The sequence below is a fragment of the Sarcophilus harrisii genome, chromosome X (genome assembly GCF_902635505.1).
Source record: "Sarcophilus harrisii chromosome X, mSarHar1.11, whole genome shotgun sequence".
NCBI classification, from domain to species: domain Eukaryota; kingdom Metazoa; phylum Chordata; class Mammalia; order Dasyuromorphia; family Dasyuridae; genus Sarcophilus; species Sarcophilus harrisii.
In genome coordinates this window covers 72,402,569-72,419,595 of record NC_045432.1, presented here as the reverse complement: position 1 = coordinate 72,419,595, position 17,027 = coordinate 72,402,569, and the positions used below count along the sequence as shown (strand labels likewise).

The window sequence follows — 17,027 nt, the reverse complement described above, 5'->3', positions numbered from 1 at the left end:
TGACACGTTGTATACAGTGGGAATTTAATAAATGTCTAGTGAATTACTTTATTTTCCCGGCTTTGAAATGGTATTTAACATTTATTCGTTTCATGTTTGCAAAGGATTTTCATACGCCATCTCAATTTCATGCTCACCACAACCCTGTGAAGTAGGTGTTATTATTATCTCCATTTTACAGGGAGAGGAAACTGAGAATGAGTGAATTGTGGATATGGTAGAGCTGGGATTTAAGCCTAGATCTTTGGGTTCCAGATCCTGTTCTTCTCCCATCATCTCATGCTGCCACTGTGTGGTATTTGTCTGACTGGTTGTCCTAGGCCGGCTTCCCAGTAAATAATAGAGCTAGGCCTTGGGATACAGCCACCTGACCTACTGACTTTCACCAGCTGTGAGCACAAGTTGACTCCATCTGTCCCAGCCATAATGTGATCTGGTGACTTGAATGCTGTACATCATGGAAATATGGAGTCGGGCAGCCATGGCTGGGTGGGAAGCCCAGTAGATCTAGAAGGGAAACATCTGGACTGGATTGGCAGGTTGATTGCCCTGCAGGGGAAGACACGACTCAGTAGGTAGAGTCTACCACATTTCCTTGAAGATCCCAGTGCCCCAACATGTTGGGAATGTGAAAAATGAAGAGAGAAGGGTGGGGAGAGGCTTTAACCTGAAAAACTTGTAGAGGCCAGGAGGAGACACCAGAAGGATCTTTGATAGCAGTGAAACTGCATCACAGCCTGATGATGTAGGCTGTCTGACCCTGGCCAATCAAGTCGCTTAGTCTTTCTCAGCCTCGGCTTTCTCAGCTGTAGAACGGCGATCGAAACCCTTCCTGTAATGGTACCTCATCAGCTCCTAGATTTAAAGCTGGAAGGGACATCAGAGACTTGACAGACTGAGCTCCAGAGAGAGGAATTGACTTCTAGTCAGAGACCTGGGTGGAAGGGGCCTGAGGCCCATCTTGCCCACCATGGGAAGGCAGTAAGTAGCAGTGGCAGAATTCAAATTCGGGTTCCCTGACTGAATCCAGAACTTTCCACAGTAACACATCACCTCCCAGGGCTGTTGTGAGGATCAAATGAGAGATTGTATATTAAGTTCTTATTTAGCATGAGAGATAATATGTTGTTATCGTTCATCTTGGAGAACCATAGAAATAACAATTATTTAGCTACAGGGTTTTGTGGGGCAGGAAGGAGGTTTTGGAGAATGCTCGACCCATCTCCCTTTACCTTCCCATCTTCCAACAGCACCTGAAGTAAGCTCCTCTAAGTCACATGCTAGACCAGGGAAGCTTCTTTCTGAACGAGGTAAGGGGCCAAGAAGAGGAATGGTGTGATACAAGGGCGTGGGCCGGCAACGGGCCCTGGAACCGAGGAGGGAAGGAAGGACCCCATTCGTTTGGGGGGAAATGCTGGGCCAATGGAGGTTCTGCTAAGAGGTGTGTTCCTGATCCCTGTAAATTCAGCTGTGCTAAGGCTGTCCAAGTTAATGCACCAGGGGGACAGCTTATAATAAAATAACAGGCTCCCTGTCATTCATTCAACGTTATTCATTGAGTACTGGGGTGGGAGAGGGCGGGGAGCGTGGGCATGGAGGACGGAATTAAAAAGTATCAGCTCAACAAATCAGGTTCCACAAACACAAAAACCAGTTGGACCTCCAACTTCCCTTGTTTCCCACAATACCCTATCATGCCTTCTTTGATCCAGCCCAATTGTGCTATATTCTGTAGGCCATATCCCACAGGAGATGGTTGGAATGAACCCTTACCCTGTGCCTAGAATGTGTTGCGCTCATGGACTGCCCAATCAGTGTGACCTTTATGTTCTTTACCCTGCCCACTCCCAAGCTGGATTCAAGAGATCACTCTCTCCAAACATTCCCAGAGTCCTTGATCCAGACTTCTCTTTTGCCCCATCATGTGACCCTGTTCAAGGCACTTACACTCAATTTCCTCAGTTTTTGAGGTGGGGATAATAATAGTTGTGAGGATCAAAAGAAGTAATATCTGTCACAGTCTGGCAACAGAGTAGGTGCTTCATAAATATGCTCTTTAAAGCTCGTAAAAGGCTTCCTTTACTTACCAAGTTTGAGTCTCCCAGAAATCCTGTGAGGGTAGATACTTCATTATATCATCCCCATTTCACTGATGGGGAAACTGAGGCTCAGAGAACTTTAAACGACTTGCCCGAGATTATACAGCTATTAAATGTCTGAGGCAGGAATCTTAGGCAGGTCTTCCTGATTGTGAGTCCAGCATTCTCTCCATAACCATCAGACTATCCCCCAATGCCTTCAACTCAAATGTTTCTTGAATAGGGAAAGGAAATCATAGATTTTGCTCTCAAGGGGTTCACAATATGGCTGTAGAGCAGGGAAACTTGGAAATGATCAAGCAAAGTATTATATGATTGAAGGTAAAAAGGAAATGCCCAAGTACTTTGGGAGCATCCTTGAATAGTGATCTGAAGGGAGTTGAGGGGCATCTAGTGCATCCCCCAGCAACACTCAGCCTCTGCTTAAAGGCTTCTCTTAGGGTCTCGGTACAGTTCTAAGTGGTTAAGTAGCATTTCCTGACATTCTGCCTCTCTTTGATTTGTGCTGCACCTTCTGCTCTCTAGGGCCAAGTAGGACAAATCGAATCCCTTTTTCTATTGGGCAGCTCTTTAAATTTTTAAAGACAGCTATGGCCAATTTAGTGACCGGCCGTGATTGCTTCCTGAGGGAGAGCTACTCAATTCAAGATGCAGAATGAGGCTCGGTGGCTTCTGGGGGGCATTTGTTTTGCTTGACTATGCCTATTTATTAGAAGCATTTTTTAATCCCAGATGGGAACAGTTTTGAAAGCTAAAGCCTGAATTTATTAGATATATTTTAACTCAGCTCTTTATGAGAGCTTTGCAATTTCAAATATTCCCCTCTCCTGTTCTGCAATGCATGGGAAAATACATATTTAATTTGTTGTTCAGGGTACAAATTTTCAGAAATCAAAGACAGTTATCATATTCTTCCAAACCTTATCTTCACCTGGGAGCAAACGTCCCGGTTTTGCCATCAGTCCTGTGCTATGGGCTCAGGGTTCGTCAGCATCCCGAATGCTGACTGGATTCAAAGAGTACTCGTTAATGGTTCAACGTCACCTTGGCTGGAGTTTTCCACTAGTGTGTTCCAGAGATCTGGGTTTGACGCTGTATCATTTTACATTTTTTAAAGAGAGAAGCGCAGATTTTTTTGCTCATCCAATTTACATGTGACACAAGGCTGCTTGGTCAGAAACCCACTGAATGACAGGATCCGAGAGGCTAGCCCATTAGACTAAGTCTTTTTTAAATGATTAATCAAATAATGAATTTAGCAAGCAATTACCAGATTTCCCTTTTCCTCATTAAACGATAAAAAAGAGAGTAAACCCCCCATACCAAACATCCATACGTAGCGCAACAAAAGAAATCCCCATGTTGCTCATTTCCAAAAACGCATGTCTCGTTCTGCATCTTAAGTGTTGCCACGGTAGAGAGGTGGGCAACACTGGGCTGGCTCGAATAAGATAGTTTAGCAGGGATATAGGGGGAAAAACTCTTCCATATGGGTTCCCAAATTCAACTTCAGACATATAGGATGTAAGGAGGGGGGCGGAGGGCTCTGACGAGAGAGGGTTACAGAGCAGTTTACAAAAGACCAGGGTGCTGAATGCTAAATAGGACTCCAGAGTGTCATGTGACAGCCCCACTCCCTGCCCCAAGCTAATATGATCTTGAGCAACAGCTTCTGGTCTAGCTGCCAGACCACATGGGTATTGTACTAGACTCCAGGATTTATGGAAGACACTGAAGATCTGGGGAACAGCTGGGGGTGGGGCAGGACCAGACTGAGGAAGAGCCTAAGTCCTTAGATGAAGGAAATAGGTATGAGTAGCTTGTAGGAGAGAGAGGAGACGGGGAATGTGAGATCCATCTCCTGAAGCCATGGGTTAAAGCGGATGGCCACTGAGGGTCTCTTCCAATAGGAACTGGATTATAAAGCCCCGTGTGGAGTGCCAGGCCCAGGCCTAGCTGGGTAGCTCTGACTCCTTCCTGGCTGAGAGAGGCAACACCCTCAGCTGCCTACGCTGGTCACATGATCTCCCTTGCACCTGTGCTAGGTGACAAGGCCCAGATTTGCCCCGCACTGAGGCAGAGACCAGATGTTCAACTAAGTGTTTATACTTCCCAAAGCATTTGTTTCCTGTTAGTTGTTTCTAACTTGGAAACCGGTCCTCCTGGAGGCCCCCAACTCCCTCCAAGCTGAAGTGATTGCCCCAGAGAAAGCTCTCCTCTTCTAACTTTTTCTTTCCTTCTTTGGCACTAGCACCCTCCCGTGGCCAGTCTGAGTGATAAAACAGTACACAGATCAGTTGCCCACTTGGATGTGCACATAAGTGATGCCCATTTTACAGATGAGCCAGTGAGGATCCCCCAAATCAACTAAGGATCAACGTTACCTATCCAGTTCACCACCTACTTAGGTCTCTCAACTCGCAATCACATGCTCTTTTCAATAGTCAGTTTTGCCTTGAGACTTGCACTGGCTCCACTTTGAGTGGAGAGGACAGAGGATGGAGGGAAGATGAGCACGCTTTTGGACAAACGGGATCCTGCAGGTTGTGCCACATGACCAAGAGGCCTGGTCCTGGGTCAGAGACAGTCTCCTGCTGCTGCTTGCTACTGAGTCCTCAGAGCATCTCTTCACACACACCCAGACTGGACCAACTCTTGACAATCTGTAATCCCAGGAGAGGACTGAGCTGGGCCTATGGAGGCTGCCTGCTGAGCTGGATGGGACACCACAAGGAGGAAGAGGACGGCTCTGGAAAAGGTAGTCTGTAGAAGCTGGGCCAAAAGGCAGACTTACCCAGATCTGATCTCCATCCCTGCCTGGAATGATTTCCCTGAGACCCCTATTCTCACTTCCCCTCCCTCAAGCCTGAAACGATTGCAGCCTGCTCCTCACCAGTCAAGCAGGAGAGGAAATACTTGCTGCTTCCTGTATGGGAGAGAAAAGAAATCTGCCTGGCCCTGATGTGAGCAGACAGGTAAGAGAGATCTTGTGGAGGCCCCTGATTGGGCTCCCACAGGCTCCAGACACTCCATAGGCTAGCACAAGATGAGTGAGTAGTCTTGAAGGGACTGGGAGTTATTCTGGGGACCCAGTACTCTCATGAATTTCAAGGATGTTAATGTGCCTCTCACCATTATAGATTGCAGCCCACTTAAGCCTGCCAGAGGCTGCACTGGCTCATAGACTTTGCTTTGTACCAGCATGCATGAACCACGAATGCTGTGGACTGGTCCAGTTTTCTCTGCCCAGAGAACTTTGGGGCCTGTTCTTTGCCTGGAAACCCAGTTATGAGGTGGGAGTGGAGAGGGGAAGATCATCACATTTCTTAGGAAAATATTGATCTCCCTACAAATCCATCCCTTTTCTTCTTAAATTTTTTTAAAAAAATTCAATGAAGAAAAGTATATTTCTCTTCCTCCCATTTCTTAAAATCATTTCATTTTTTTCAATGAAGAAAAGTATATTTCTCTTCCTCCCATTTCTTAAAATCATTTCATTTTTTTCAATGAAGAAAAATATATTTTCTCTTCCCTCTCTCATAGAAAATTTCATTTTTTAATGAGCAAAAGCATATTTCTCTTCTTCCCATTTCTTAGAAAATTTCATTTTTTAATGAACAAAAGTATATTTCTCTTCTTCCCACTTCTTAAAATCATTTTATTTTTCAATGAACAAAAGTATATTTTCCCACCCTCCCACCTCTTAAAATCATTTCATTCTTTTCAGTGAACAAAAGTATATTTTTTCTTCTTCCTGTCTTTTAAAAACATTTCATTTTTTCAAAGAACAAAATATATTTTCTCTTCCCCCCAGCTTCCTACCTTCCGCCTTTGGAAAAAGAAAAATGAAACCTCTGTAATCAATCTGGATATTCATGCAAAACAAAATCCCACATTGACTATGTTAAAAAAAAAAAAAAGTGTGCCTCATTCTGCACCCTGATCTCTCTTTCAGGAAGTGGGTGGCAGGGTGCATCATCAGCCCTCTGGATTCTGACTCATCCTTTTATTGATCAGACTTCTTAAGTCTCTGAAAGTGGTTTTTCTTTATGATGTCGTTATAGCATAAATTGTTTTCCGGGTCTTGCTCATTTTGTTCTATGTCATTTCATACAAAGCTTCTGGACTTTTCATTTCATCATTTCTTAGAGCACTAGAGCATTCCATTACATTCATGGACCATAATTTGCGTGTCTGTTCCCCAATTGATGAGAAAACACCTTGTTAGTTTCCGGTTATTTGCCACTACAAAAATAGCATTTAGAATTTTTTATACATATGGGAACTTTTCTTTCTTGGCTCTCTGTTAGGTATAAGCCCACTAGTGGGATTCAAATGGTTTGCGGTTTAGTGTCTTTGGGGGGGCATACTTCCAAAGTGCTTTCCAGAGCAACTGGACCAAATAATAACTCCACTAACAGTGGTATGTATATCTACATACCTATTTTCCTACAGCCCCTTCCAACATTTCCCCTTTTCTTTTTTTGTCAGTTTTGTTAATCTGATGGTTATGATGTGGAAAGCCAGTTACTTTTAATAAGATTTCTCTAATGATTATTGACAGAGCATTTTTTTTTCATATAGCTATTGAAAACTTGGTTTTCCCTTTAATTTGTACTATTCTATGTACCCTTTCTATGTCTTTGTATACTTGACCTATATATCTGAAATCATTTCCATCCGTAATTCTATCTCCAATGAGCTCTTTGAGGTTTAGTTCGGCTCCACTCACATGCCATATTTAAATGAAGCCTTCACTGGTCAGTCCTGAGTCTTTGTGGTCTTTTCTTCCTCAAATTACCTTTTGTTCACTTATATTCTAAATTACTTGTCATTTATAATCTGCTTACTTATTCTCTATATCAGTTGAATGTAAGCTCCTTGAAAGAAAGTTATTTTGCTTCAGTTTTTGTGATGCCATTGCTTAGCCCAGTGCACTTGACCTAATTAAAAGTGGTTGTACTGAAATTCTTGTTAGTAATTTAAACACACACACACAAACACACATATTCTGCACATTCCTCCATAAATGGCAAGGACAATAATACAAAATAAAAGTTCATCATCTCCTCAAAAAAAAAAAAAAAAGAAAACTTGGTTTTCTTCCTTTGAAAACTACCCACTTATTTCCTTTGACCATTTATCAATTGAAAAATGGCTCATCTTTATATAGGTTTAAAATCATTCCTTATATATCTTGGAAATGACACCATAATCAGAGAACCTCATAGCAAAATTTCCTCCCAGTTTCCCTTCTAATTTTAATTGTATTAGATTTTGATGGGGATTTTGTTTTGCATGAATATCCAGATTGCTTACAGAGGTTTCATTTTTCTTTTTCCAAAGGAGGAAGATAGGGAGCTGGGGGGAAGAGAAAATATATTTTGTTCATTGAAAAATTAGATTTTACATAATCAAAATGGTCTATTTTGTGTTTTGTGATCCTCTCTGTCACTTGTTATTCATAGATTGGAAAGGTTATTGTTTGCTAGTCCCTCTGATTTGCTTATGATGTCAACTTGTATGGCTAAGTTATATATCCATTTAGAGTTTATCTTGGTTGATGGTGTAGGATATTGGGCTAAGTTTAATTTCTGCCAAACTGCCAGCAGTTTTTCCAGTTTTTGTCAAAAAGCGAGTCCTTTTCCTTTTACTGGGGCCTTTTGATTTATTGAACACTGTAGTACTTAATATTCATTGTTTCTGTATGTGGTATACCTAAGATGTTCTGTGTAGTGTAGCTGGACATATGAAATTGCCGGGCTTCCTTTCTTCTCCTTTTTTTCCCTCATTTCCCTTTGAGAGTCGCCCTTTTCCCCCTCCAGATTGATTTTGTTATTATTTTTTCTAGTCCTATAAAGTGATCCTTCACTAGTTTGCTAGGGTACAAATTTTGTGACTACATTAATTTAGGTAGCATCATTGTTATCACATTGGTTTGATCTACCCCTAAGCAAATGATATTTCTCCAACTTTTTAGGTCTGTCTTTATACTGCAAAAAGTGTTTCATAGTTGGAGCCATACACTGCATAGGTACATTTTGTTAGGTAGCCTCCCAAGCATTTTATGCCTTCACTTAATTATTTTGAATGGAATTTCTCTTTGCATTTCTTCCTGCTGGGTTTTGTTGGAAATTTACAGAAACACTAAAGATTTCTGTGGTTTTATTTTATTTATATCATATTTATTTATCCTGTAATTTTGCTAAAGTGATTAATTATTTCAATTTTTGGTTGACTCTAGGGTTTCTAAGTAAATCTTCATTATTGTCTTCCCAAAAGGTGATCATTTTATTTTTTCTTTGTTCATTCTTATTTTTTCAATTTCTTTTTCATAGCTTATTGCTACAGCGTGCTTTTCTGACATTATATTAAACAGTAGTGGTGATAGCATATTTGCTCTGACCCTGATCTTACTGTATTTTTCGTTGTATATGTTTGCTCTTGGTATTAGAGTTTATTTACTATAGCAAAGAAAGATTTGTTCATTCCTATGCTTTCCAGTGTGTGTAGGATTTTTATTAAAACTTTTTTTGGCATCTAGTAATATAATCCTGTGACTTTATTATTTATATTATTGATTCTGTTTATAGGCTTCTTTATGTTGAATTACCCCTGCATTCCTGGTGTAAATCCAGCCTATGCATAGTATAAAATCTCTCTAACATGTGATTGTCACCTCTGTGCTAATATTTTATTTAAAACTTTTGCATCAATATTCATTAGAGATATAGGATTATAATTGTCCTTTTCTCCTTCGCCTTTCCCTTGTATAGATATCAAGAGCGTATTTGTTTCATAGACAGGGATTTGAAGGACGCTTTTCTCCTCTCTTACTGCAAACCGTTTCTGTGGTGTTGGAATTAATTGGGTTTTGAATGTTTGATAAAATTTACTTGTAAATCCGTCTGGTTCTGGAATATTTCCTTTGAGAGTTCATTTATGGCTTGTTCAGTTTCTTTGTCTGATATGAAGTTCTCTATTTCTTTGTTGATTAATCTGAGCATTTTATATTTTGTAAGTAGTCATCCATTTCTTCTAAATTATCAGCTGTCTTTAGCATATAATTGGGTAAAATAGTTTCTGATAATTTACTTTGTTTCTGCTGCAGTTGTTATGGGTTCATCTGCTTCGGTATGTTGTGTGCCTAATTTGTGTGCTGATTGACCTCTCTGTTTTTTAATTAGTATCAAATCATCTTGAAGATTACAGCTTTGTGGTAGATAGTTGGAAATCTGAAATTGCCAGCCTCCCTTCCTTCCCACATTTTTCTCTTTGTTTCTTTTGTGATCCTTGACATTTTGTTCCTTCAGGTAAGTTTCATTATTATTGTAATAGTCCTATAAAATAATTCTTTGGTAGATTTATTGGTATGACACTCCAAAAATGAATTAATTCAGGTAGTACCATCATTTTCATTATATTGACTTGCTGTTCCAAACAACATTGACTTGGCTTACCACATGAGTTACTAATATTTCTTTAATTATCTAATTTCTGCCCAAAGTAGTTTTGATTGTGTTCATATAATTCCTATATATTCCATGGTAGATAAACTCCCAAGTATTTTATGCCTTCTGTAGCTATTTAAATGGAAATTCTCTTTTTTTATGTCTTCCTGCTGGGTTGTGTTGATAATATACAGAAATACTAATGGTCAGTTAGGGAGTGGCTGAATAAGTTATATGAAGGTAATGGAATTTTATTGTTCTGTAAGAAATGGCAAGTAATAGAGCACCAGTCCTGAAGTCAGGAGGACCTGAATTTAAATCTGGTCTCAGACACTTAACACTTCCTAGACGTGTGACTCTGGACAAATAACTTAATCCCAATTGCCTCAGCAAAAAAAAAAAAAAAAAAAAGAAAAGAAAAAGAAATGGCAAGTAAGCTAATTTCAGAAATGCCTGGAAAGACTTATAGGAACTGATACTACGTGAAATGAGTAGAACTAAGAGAAGAACATTGTACACAGCAACAACAAAGTTATGTGATGCTCAACTGTGATGGACTTGGCTCTTTTCAACAATGAGGTGATTCAAAGCAATTTCAAAAGATTTGGGATGGAAAGAGCCATCCACATTCAGAGAGAGAACTATGGACACTGAATGTGGATTGAAGCAGAGTATTTTCACCTTTTTGTTGTTATTTGCTTGCTTATTGTTTTTTTCTTTCTTGTGTTTTCATTTTTCCCCTTTGATCTGATTTTTCTTGCCCAGCATGACAAATATGGAAATATGTTTAAAAGAACCGCACATGGTTAACTTCTATTGGATTGCTTGCAGTCTAGGGGAGCGGGGAAAGGGAGACAAATTTGTAACATAAGGTTTTGCAAAGGTGAATGTTGAAAATTATCTTTGCACGCATTTGGAAAAATTAAAAGCTATTATTAAACATTTTTAAATACAATAAAAAATTTTTCAGAAAACAAAAGCAATACTGATTGTTTAGCTAGCTTTATTTCGTAGCCTACAAATTTATTGAAGTTATTGTTTCAATTAATTTTTAGTTGACTCCCCAAGGCCCAGTACTATCTGAAATCATTCTTTTCATCATTTCTTACAGTACAAGGGTATTCTATTATTTCATTTATATTCCATAATTCACTCAGGCTTTCCTGGTTAGATAGGCAACCCCTTTTCTTTTTTTTAACACTTCAGAAAAAGCTGCTACAAGTATATTTATATACATAGGGCATATAGATATGGGACCTTTTCTTCATCTTGTGATCTCCTTAGGGTATAGGTCTAATAATATTATCAAGGGCCCTAAGAATGTACAGTTTGGGGATCTTTGGGTAAATAGTTCCAAAATGTTTTCCAGAATGACAAGACCAATTCACAACTCGACCAATAATGCGTTAATGTGCCCATCTTCCTGGATCCCCTCCAACATTTGTCATTTTCCTTTTTGGGGAGGGTCTGCTTTGTTAATCTGATTTGTATGAGGTAGAACCTTAGTGTTATTTTGATTTTCATTTATGTAATTATTAGTGATTTGGAGCCTTTTTTCATATAGCTATTGTGAGCTTCCTTTTCCTTTCCTTGAAGTGGGCTAGTAATAATAACAGCAATAGCTAGCACCTATGTTGAACTCTAGTTTTCAAATCGCTTTATGTAGCACTTTACAAAGCACATAAGAATCCTGTGAGTTAGGTGCTATTGCCTCTTTTTTTATATATAGATTTATCATTTTATAGATGTAAAAACTGAGGCACAGAGAGGTTGTGACTTGCCTATAATCACCCAGCTAGTGTCTGAGGCAGGGAAAATTCAGGTTGCCTTGATTTCTAGTCTGATATTCTCTCACCCAGCCTGCAGATGGTTTTTTTTCAGCCTTATTGATGTCTTTTGTTTTTTATATCATAATCATTTCTGCATATTATCCCACTCCCTGCCCCCAACAGTTGCTCCTTGGCCAGCCAGCCAGGGAGCCTTTTCTTATAAAAAGAAAAATAGCTAAGTGAATCTGATTGCCATGGTGACCACATCTATCATCTGTGTATCCAAAGCTTTCCTTGTCTCCAAGGAAAAAAAGAAAGATAATACATTTCTTTATTTCTTTTCTGGGGCCAAGAGCAATTACACAACATTAACCTTCATTTTATCATTCTTTTCTTTTATACCATAGTTATTTGCATATCCTCCTCCTGGTTCTGCTTACTTCCTTCTATATAATTTTGTACAAGGTTTCCCATCTTTCTCTGAGTCTCTCCTATTTGTAAGTTATGATACTGTAATTTTCCATTGTCATAGAGCGAATTCATTTTTAAAAGTTATTTAAAAAGTATTTTAAACAAAAATGCTACAGCAATCTCTGATAAATATATACGCCTTTTCCCTTGCCTAGTCCAGTGAGCCTTCCCTTGATACAGAGAACAGGGAAAAAAAAAGAGGAAAAATAGCCACTCAATAAAAAGCAGCCAGCAAATCAATCATGTCTGTTTTATTGCAGATCATTTTTTCCAAATAAAATATAAAATGCTATCTATCATTCCACTCAAGTGGTCTCCAACATTTCCCACTCTAGCTGGGATTCTGACGGGATAGCAAAAGGTCAGACCCCTGAGGAGAACAGATTCAGGAGAGGTTTTCTAACCTCCTTAACTACCGCAGACCAACTACCTCTATTGAAAGATTTCTGCTGTGTCACCCTCCACCTGCCCTCAAATACACAGCTAGTGTGTCCACTTAGGGGAAGAGGAGTTCCCTTCCAGAGTAGACCACCCAGTTAAGGAAAATTACAAATATGAGAAACTCAGAGAAAGATGGGAAGCCTTGTACAAAGGGCTAAGCTGAGCCCCAGCCTGCAAGGTTTAGCTGGGGGAGTCAGGGAGGTGCCTGCCTTAGAGCTGGCTGGGGAGAAAAAAAAAGTGATAACATTCAGAAAGGGTTTTGTAAGCCTTAAAGCTGAAGGGAGGCAGCCCAGGCTGACCTGTAAATTTTGGTTCCCAATGCCCTGTCTGACACTTACAGGGGAGTCATAATACCTCAGTTTCCTCCTCTGAAAAAAAGGAGATAATAATTTTTGATTTCTGTAAGACTTCCCTCAGAAGCTAGAATCAAAGGAAATACTTTATGGCAGATGCTTGTAAACCCTAAAGAGCTATGTAAATGTGAGTCACTATTAGTAAAAATGCTCCATGAATGTGTTATTCTAGTGACTAAAGTGCTGTACAACTGAGTTATTATGATGAAAGCAAAATTGAACTGTGTTATTAGCACCGGCGGCCCTGCTCTTTGTCAGGGGTTTGGGGCCAGGAGATGGCCAGGATAATATCTGTAAGTACCAATTTCCTTGCTAGAAATCCGAAAGCAGCTTCTCTCGAGCTGCCCGCAGAAGTTGGGGCATGAATGTTGATTCTCATATTTCTCTAAGAATCTCTCATGTTTACACAATGAACCAGAGGCTTTCCCTTTCATCTCAGCTCAGAGAAAGGCTTGGGATTTGGGGGTTTCCTTCCTGGCCTGATAGTGTTTGACTCTTTCCCTTGAGGATTGAACAGTCTTCTTTAAACAAAAGGAACCCGAGTTCTGTTTTCTCAGAAAGGTTTAGATGCACAGGGTCCAGTTTCAGTGGCCAGCTCAGATGGGTCCAAACTATGTGGCCATGGCTGAAACAGAGCCTCAGATTACTAAACTGGAAAATGGAAAAGTTCCTCAGGGGAGAGGAAGCATTGGGTCAGGGCAGATTTGGGCAGAGGACATGGGGCCTTACAGACCGTTAGCAGCAGCAATACCATTTGCAGAGCGCAAAGATTCTGCCACAAAAAGCCCCCATGAGTGCTTGCCTATATATAATGGTTGTGACTGCTCTGGCTGGCTGCTTTTGCATTCCTTATCCCTTTAATCATTGGATGCTGAGCCTTTAGGAATGGAAGGCTCATGCCAACGGCCTTTGCATAAAATTGGGCCCACCTTTAGTGGACGGTCGCAGGCCCGCCAAAGGCTGGACCGGGGACGCAAACATATGATACTTCCAAAAGAAAATAACGAGAGGGGCTGCTTTGCTGTGGCCTAAGCCACGGACAAGATTGAGTATTGCTGCTTGCTCATTTGGTGCCACCTCATCCTTGTGGAATTGGGTGCTGGATTTGGAGGCAGGGGCCTCAGTTGTGGGGTGCTAGGGAGATGGGCTGGAAAGCCCTTTGGCAACTTTGAGGCACTATTAAAACATCAGTTACTATTCTTATTTGTAGACACTATGGCTCACTGATACCTTGGAAGAGAAAGGGTTTGTATAAGCCCTGAATAATTATTATTTTGTCATTTTCCCCATCATTTAGCATAAAAATATAACACTTGGTGAAGTATATTTTTAATGTTCTCCATACTCAGAGAAAGAACTGATTGTGTCTGAATACTGATTAAAGCATACCTTATCTTTTAACTTTATTTTTCTTGAGCGTTTTTTTGGGGGGGAGGAGAAATATACTTTTTCTTTCACAACATGATTTTTATGGAATTGTTTTATATAACTTCAACATGTGCCTTCTCAATAGGGGGGTTGGAAGGCAGAAGGGAGAAAATTTAAGTGTTAAAAATAAACAATATTGTTTTACATGTAACTCAGGGAAAAATATTAAATGAAGTATATTTTTAAATGCTTAATCTGAAGGCATTTTCTCTGCCCTTAACCCTCTGAAGCCTTCCAACGGTTCAGTCGAACAGAACCACCATCCTGCATCTTTCCTCTAGAGCCATTTAATACTGGCTGTTCCCAGATCTAGAATGTCTGCCCTTTTACCTCTGCTTTTTAGAATCTTTAGTGCAAGAATGGAAATCTATCCCACCTTCCTATAAGTCTATATGGGTGTGTATGTCTTCTCCACCCATTACCTTTACTCGGCATGTGTTGTTCCCCTCTCCCATTGCCTTTCCTGTGTGTTTCTGTTGTGCCCCCTCTCTTCCCCCCCTTTTTCCCTTCAGTGAAAAGTAACTCCCTTGAGTATAAGGCCTGTACTTTTTGTTGTGGATGTCTAGTACTTGTGAAATAGGAGGCGCTTAAGAATATTAGATTTTTGCAGTGAACCAGGTTAATTTTATTTCAATGAGTTTAGGGGGAAAAAACTTGGTAGAATTTTTTAAATGGAAGGAAAAAATGGAACCCAGTAAAAAGAAAAAATCTGGGTTTAAACTGTTAAACTGTGAGGCCTTGAGAACGAATTCTGCAGTTACTCAGAATTTGAAGGGCTCAAAGAAACCCAAAAAACAGTTAAAGAATTCAAAAACCTGCTCCTTCACAGCCTCCGCTGGGACCTCCGGCTCCGGGGCCTCCGCCATTGCCTCCACGGCCTCCGCCATTGCCTCCGCTATCAGGATCTTGCTCGGAATTCTGGTCGACATCACAGCAGGAGTCCGGGCAAAGCATCATCCGATAGGTGAAAACCGGGTCTTGCTGTACGTTTTCCAGTGGCAGGTGCAACAGGCTCTGCGAGAATTGAGGGCTCATCTGAGGTACCCGGCTTTCGGCTTCCGCCTCCTCTCCGAACAACATGCGGAAAAGAAACGCCGGGCCGCACACCATTAGGGCGAAATCAAAGTAGGCTTGAAGGTGGCTGCAAAGCGAATCTAGATAACTTGGAAATCTTTCTGGGTTGGCCATGAACGTGGCCATGCACATATCATCGGGGAAAGAGGGCAGACAGGGCTCTAGCTCCGGGAACAAGGCACTCAACTGCAGGTGGATGGCTTGAAGATCTTGGAAAGAGAAGAGGCCTGTCCAGCTTCGCCTTCGTTGGGCCGCAGCAGCAGCAGCAGCCTCCGACATCTCTGGGGTTAGAACCAGCTCCGTCAGCCTGGGGATGGCTTCCAGATCCTCAGTGTCGACCTGGATTTCAAGGTCTAGCTCCAGCTCATCTTGTTGGTATTCTAGGGAATTCTCCTCCTCCTCCCCAGACCAAGGCAGCTTGAAGAACAGGCTGGCGGAAGGCTCCTCACTCTGGCTCAGGAGCTCATTTTCCTCTCCATCCCCATTACCTTGCAACATGGAGACGTCCCCTGCAGGAGCAGTGGCGGCAGCAATAATGGCGGCGGCGGCGGCGGCGGCGGCCTCGTGATCGCTGAAGCCGGAGCTCACCTCGGCAATCTTATTGGCCGGCAAGGACTGGTACCACATCAGCATCTCCTGGGCTCTGGTGGAGACCGTTTGGAAGTCAGAGGCTCCCTGAAGCTCGTCTTCCTCAAGCTCGTCTCCCTCGAGCTCATCTTCTTCGAGCTCGTCTCCCTCGAGCTCATCTTCCTCGAGCTCGTCTCCCTCGAGCTCATCTTCCTCGAGCTCGTCTCCCTCGAGCTCATCTTCCTCGAGCTCGTCTCCCTGAAGCTCGTCTTCCTCGAGCTCGTCTCCCTCGAGCTCGTCTTCCTCAAGCTCGTCTTCCTTAAGCTCGTCTCCCTGAAGCTCGGTGCCGTGAGTGGGTGACGAGAGCTGATCTTCTGGGAATGCCATAGCAGGATCTCCTTGGCCATTCTGGTTGTTTGTGATATCGTCTCCCGCTATGGCTCCCGCCATATCCCCAGCCATGGCTTCGTCGGTGGCCTCCGCGGTTTGGACAATGTTCATCGGGAGGGTAGAGGAGGCATCCTCACTGCTGGTGTTGCCGTTTTCGCGCTCAGGGCCCTCGTGATAAGTGATAGCAAACTTACACTCGACCTCGTCCCAGGCTACTTCAATGGTGCAATTGTGATTGTCTTGCCAGTCCAAAAAGTGAGGGCTTGCCCCAAACTGAGCAGACCCTTCATTAGGGGGCAGATCCATGGTGGCAGAATCTGAGTGAATCTGGGCCTAGGTCAGAAATACTGGGCCTGGGACCTTGCGGGAGGACGGATGAAAGCAACTACCTCCACCAGCTCTCTCAGCCCCTCTGAGTTCTGGGTAACCCAACCCACCAAAGATGAGGCGGGGAGTTTTATGTTGTGTACCAACGTCACCAAGCGGTTGCTAGAGTAATATGCCACACAGAGGGTAGCGGGGAGAAGAGGAATACCTCAAAGTCAGGGATAATAAGAAGGAGTGCTTGTGGCCTCAGGCAGCCTTTGATTTTGGGGTTCCAGGGAGTTTTGAGTCGTCAGCTTTCGCTGCTGATGCAATCTGCGCATAAAAAGGACAGTCATATTAACAGACATTTGCCTACCCCTTTAAGATTTCAAAGGGCTTACCGTATTTCGAATGGTGTGCCGAGTATGCGCAGAAACAATAACTGTGGCAATGGCGATCGCTGTGGGGACGGCGATAGCCGTCGCAGTGGCTATAGCCGTCGCAGCAGCTTAGTGACAAAATCAAAATATATGAAATTGAAAGAAGGCTTTGGAGATCTAGGCTAACCCACCCCTCTCCCATGTACAAATGGGAAAATTAATTCCCAGAAAGGTTGAATGACTTGCCGAAACCCAAACAACAAAACTCTTGTGGTGCAATTAATTGAAGGGAAACCAC

General features: G+C 41.9%; 1 protein-coding gene across 1 annotated transcript in view; it reads left to right on the top strand.

Annotated features, from left to right (window-relative positions):
- The first annotated feature begins 16,774 nt into the window (after window positions 1–16,774).
- Window positions 16,775–17,027, top strand: part of NOX1 (NADPH oxidase 1) — a 35,693-nt gene continuing 35,440 nt past the window's right edge. Inside the window, 1 exon segment of the mRNA XM_031945072.1 lies at window positions 16,775–16,861. Within this exon segment, the coding sequence (XP_031800932.1) occupies window positions 16,775–16,861 (87 nt within the window).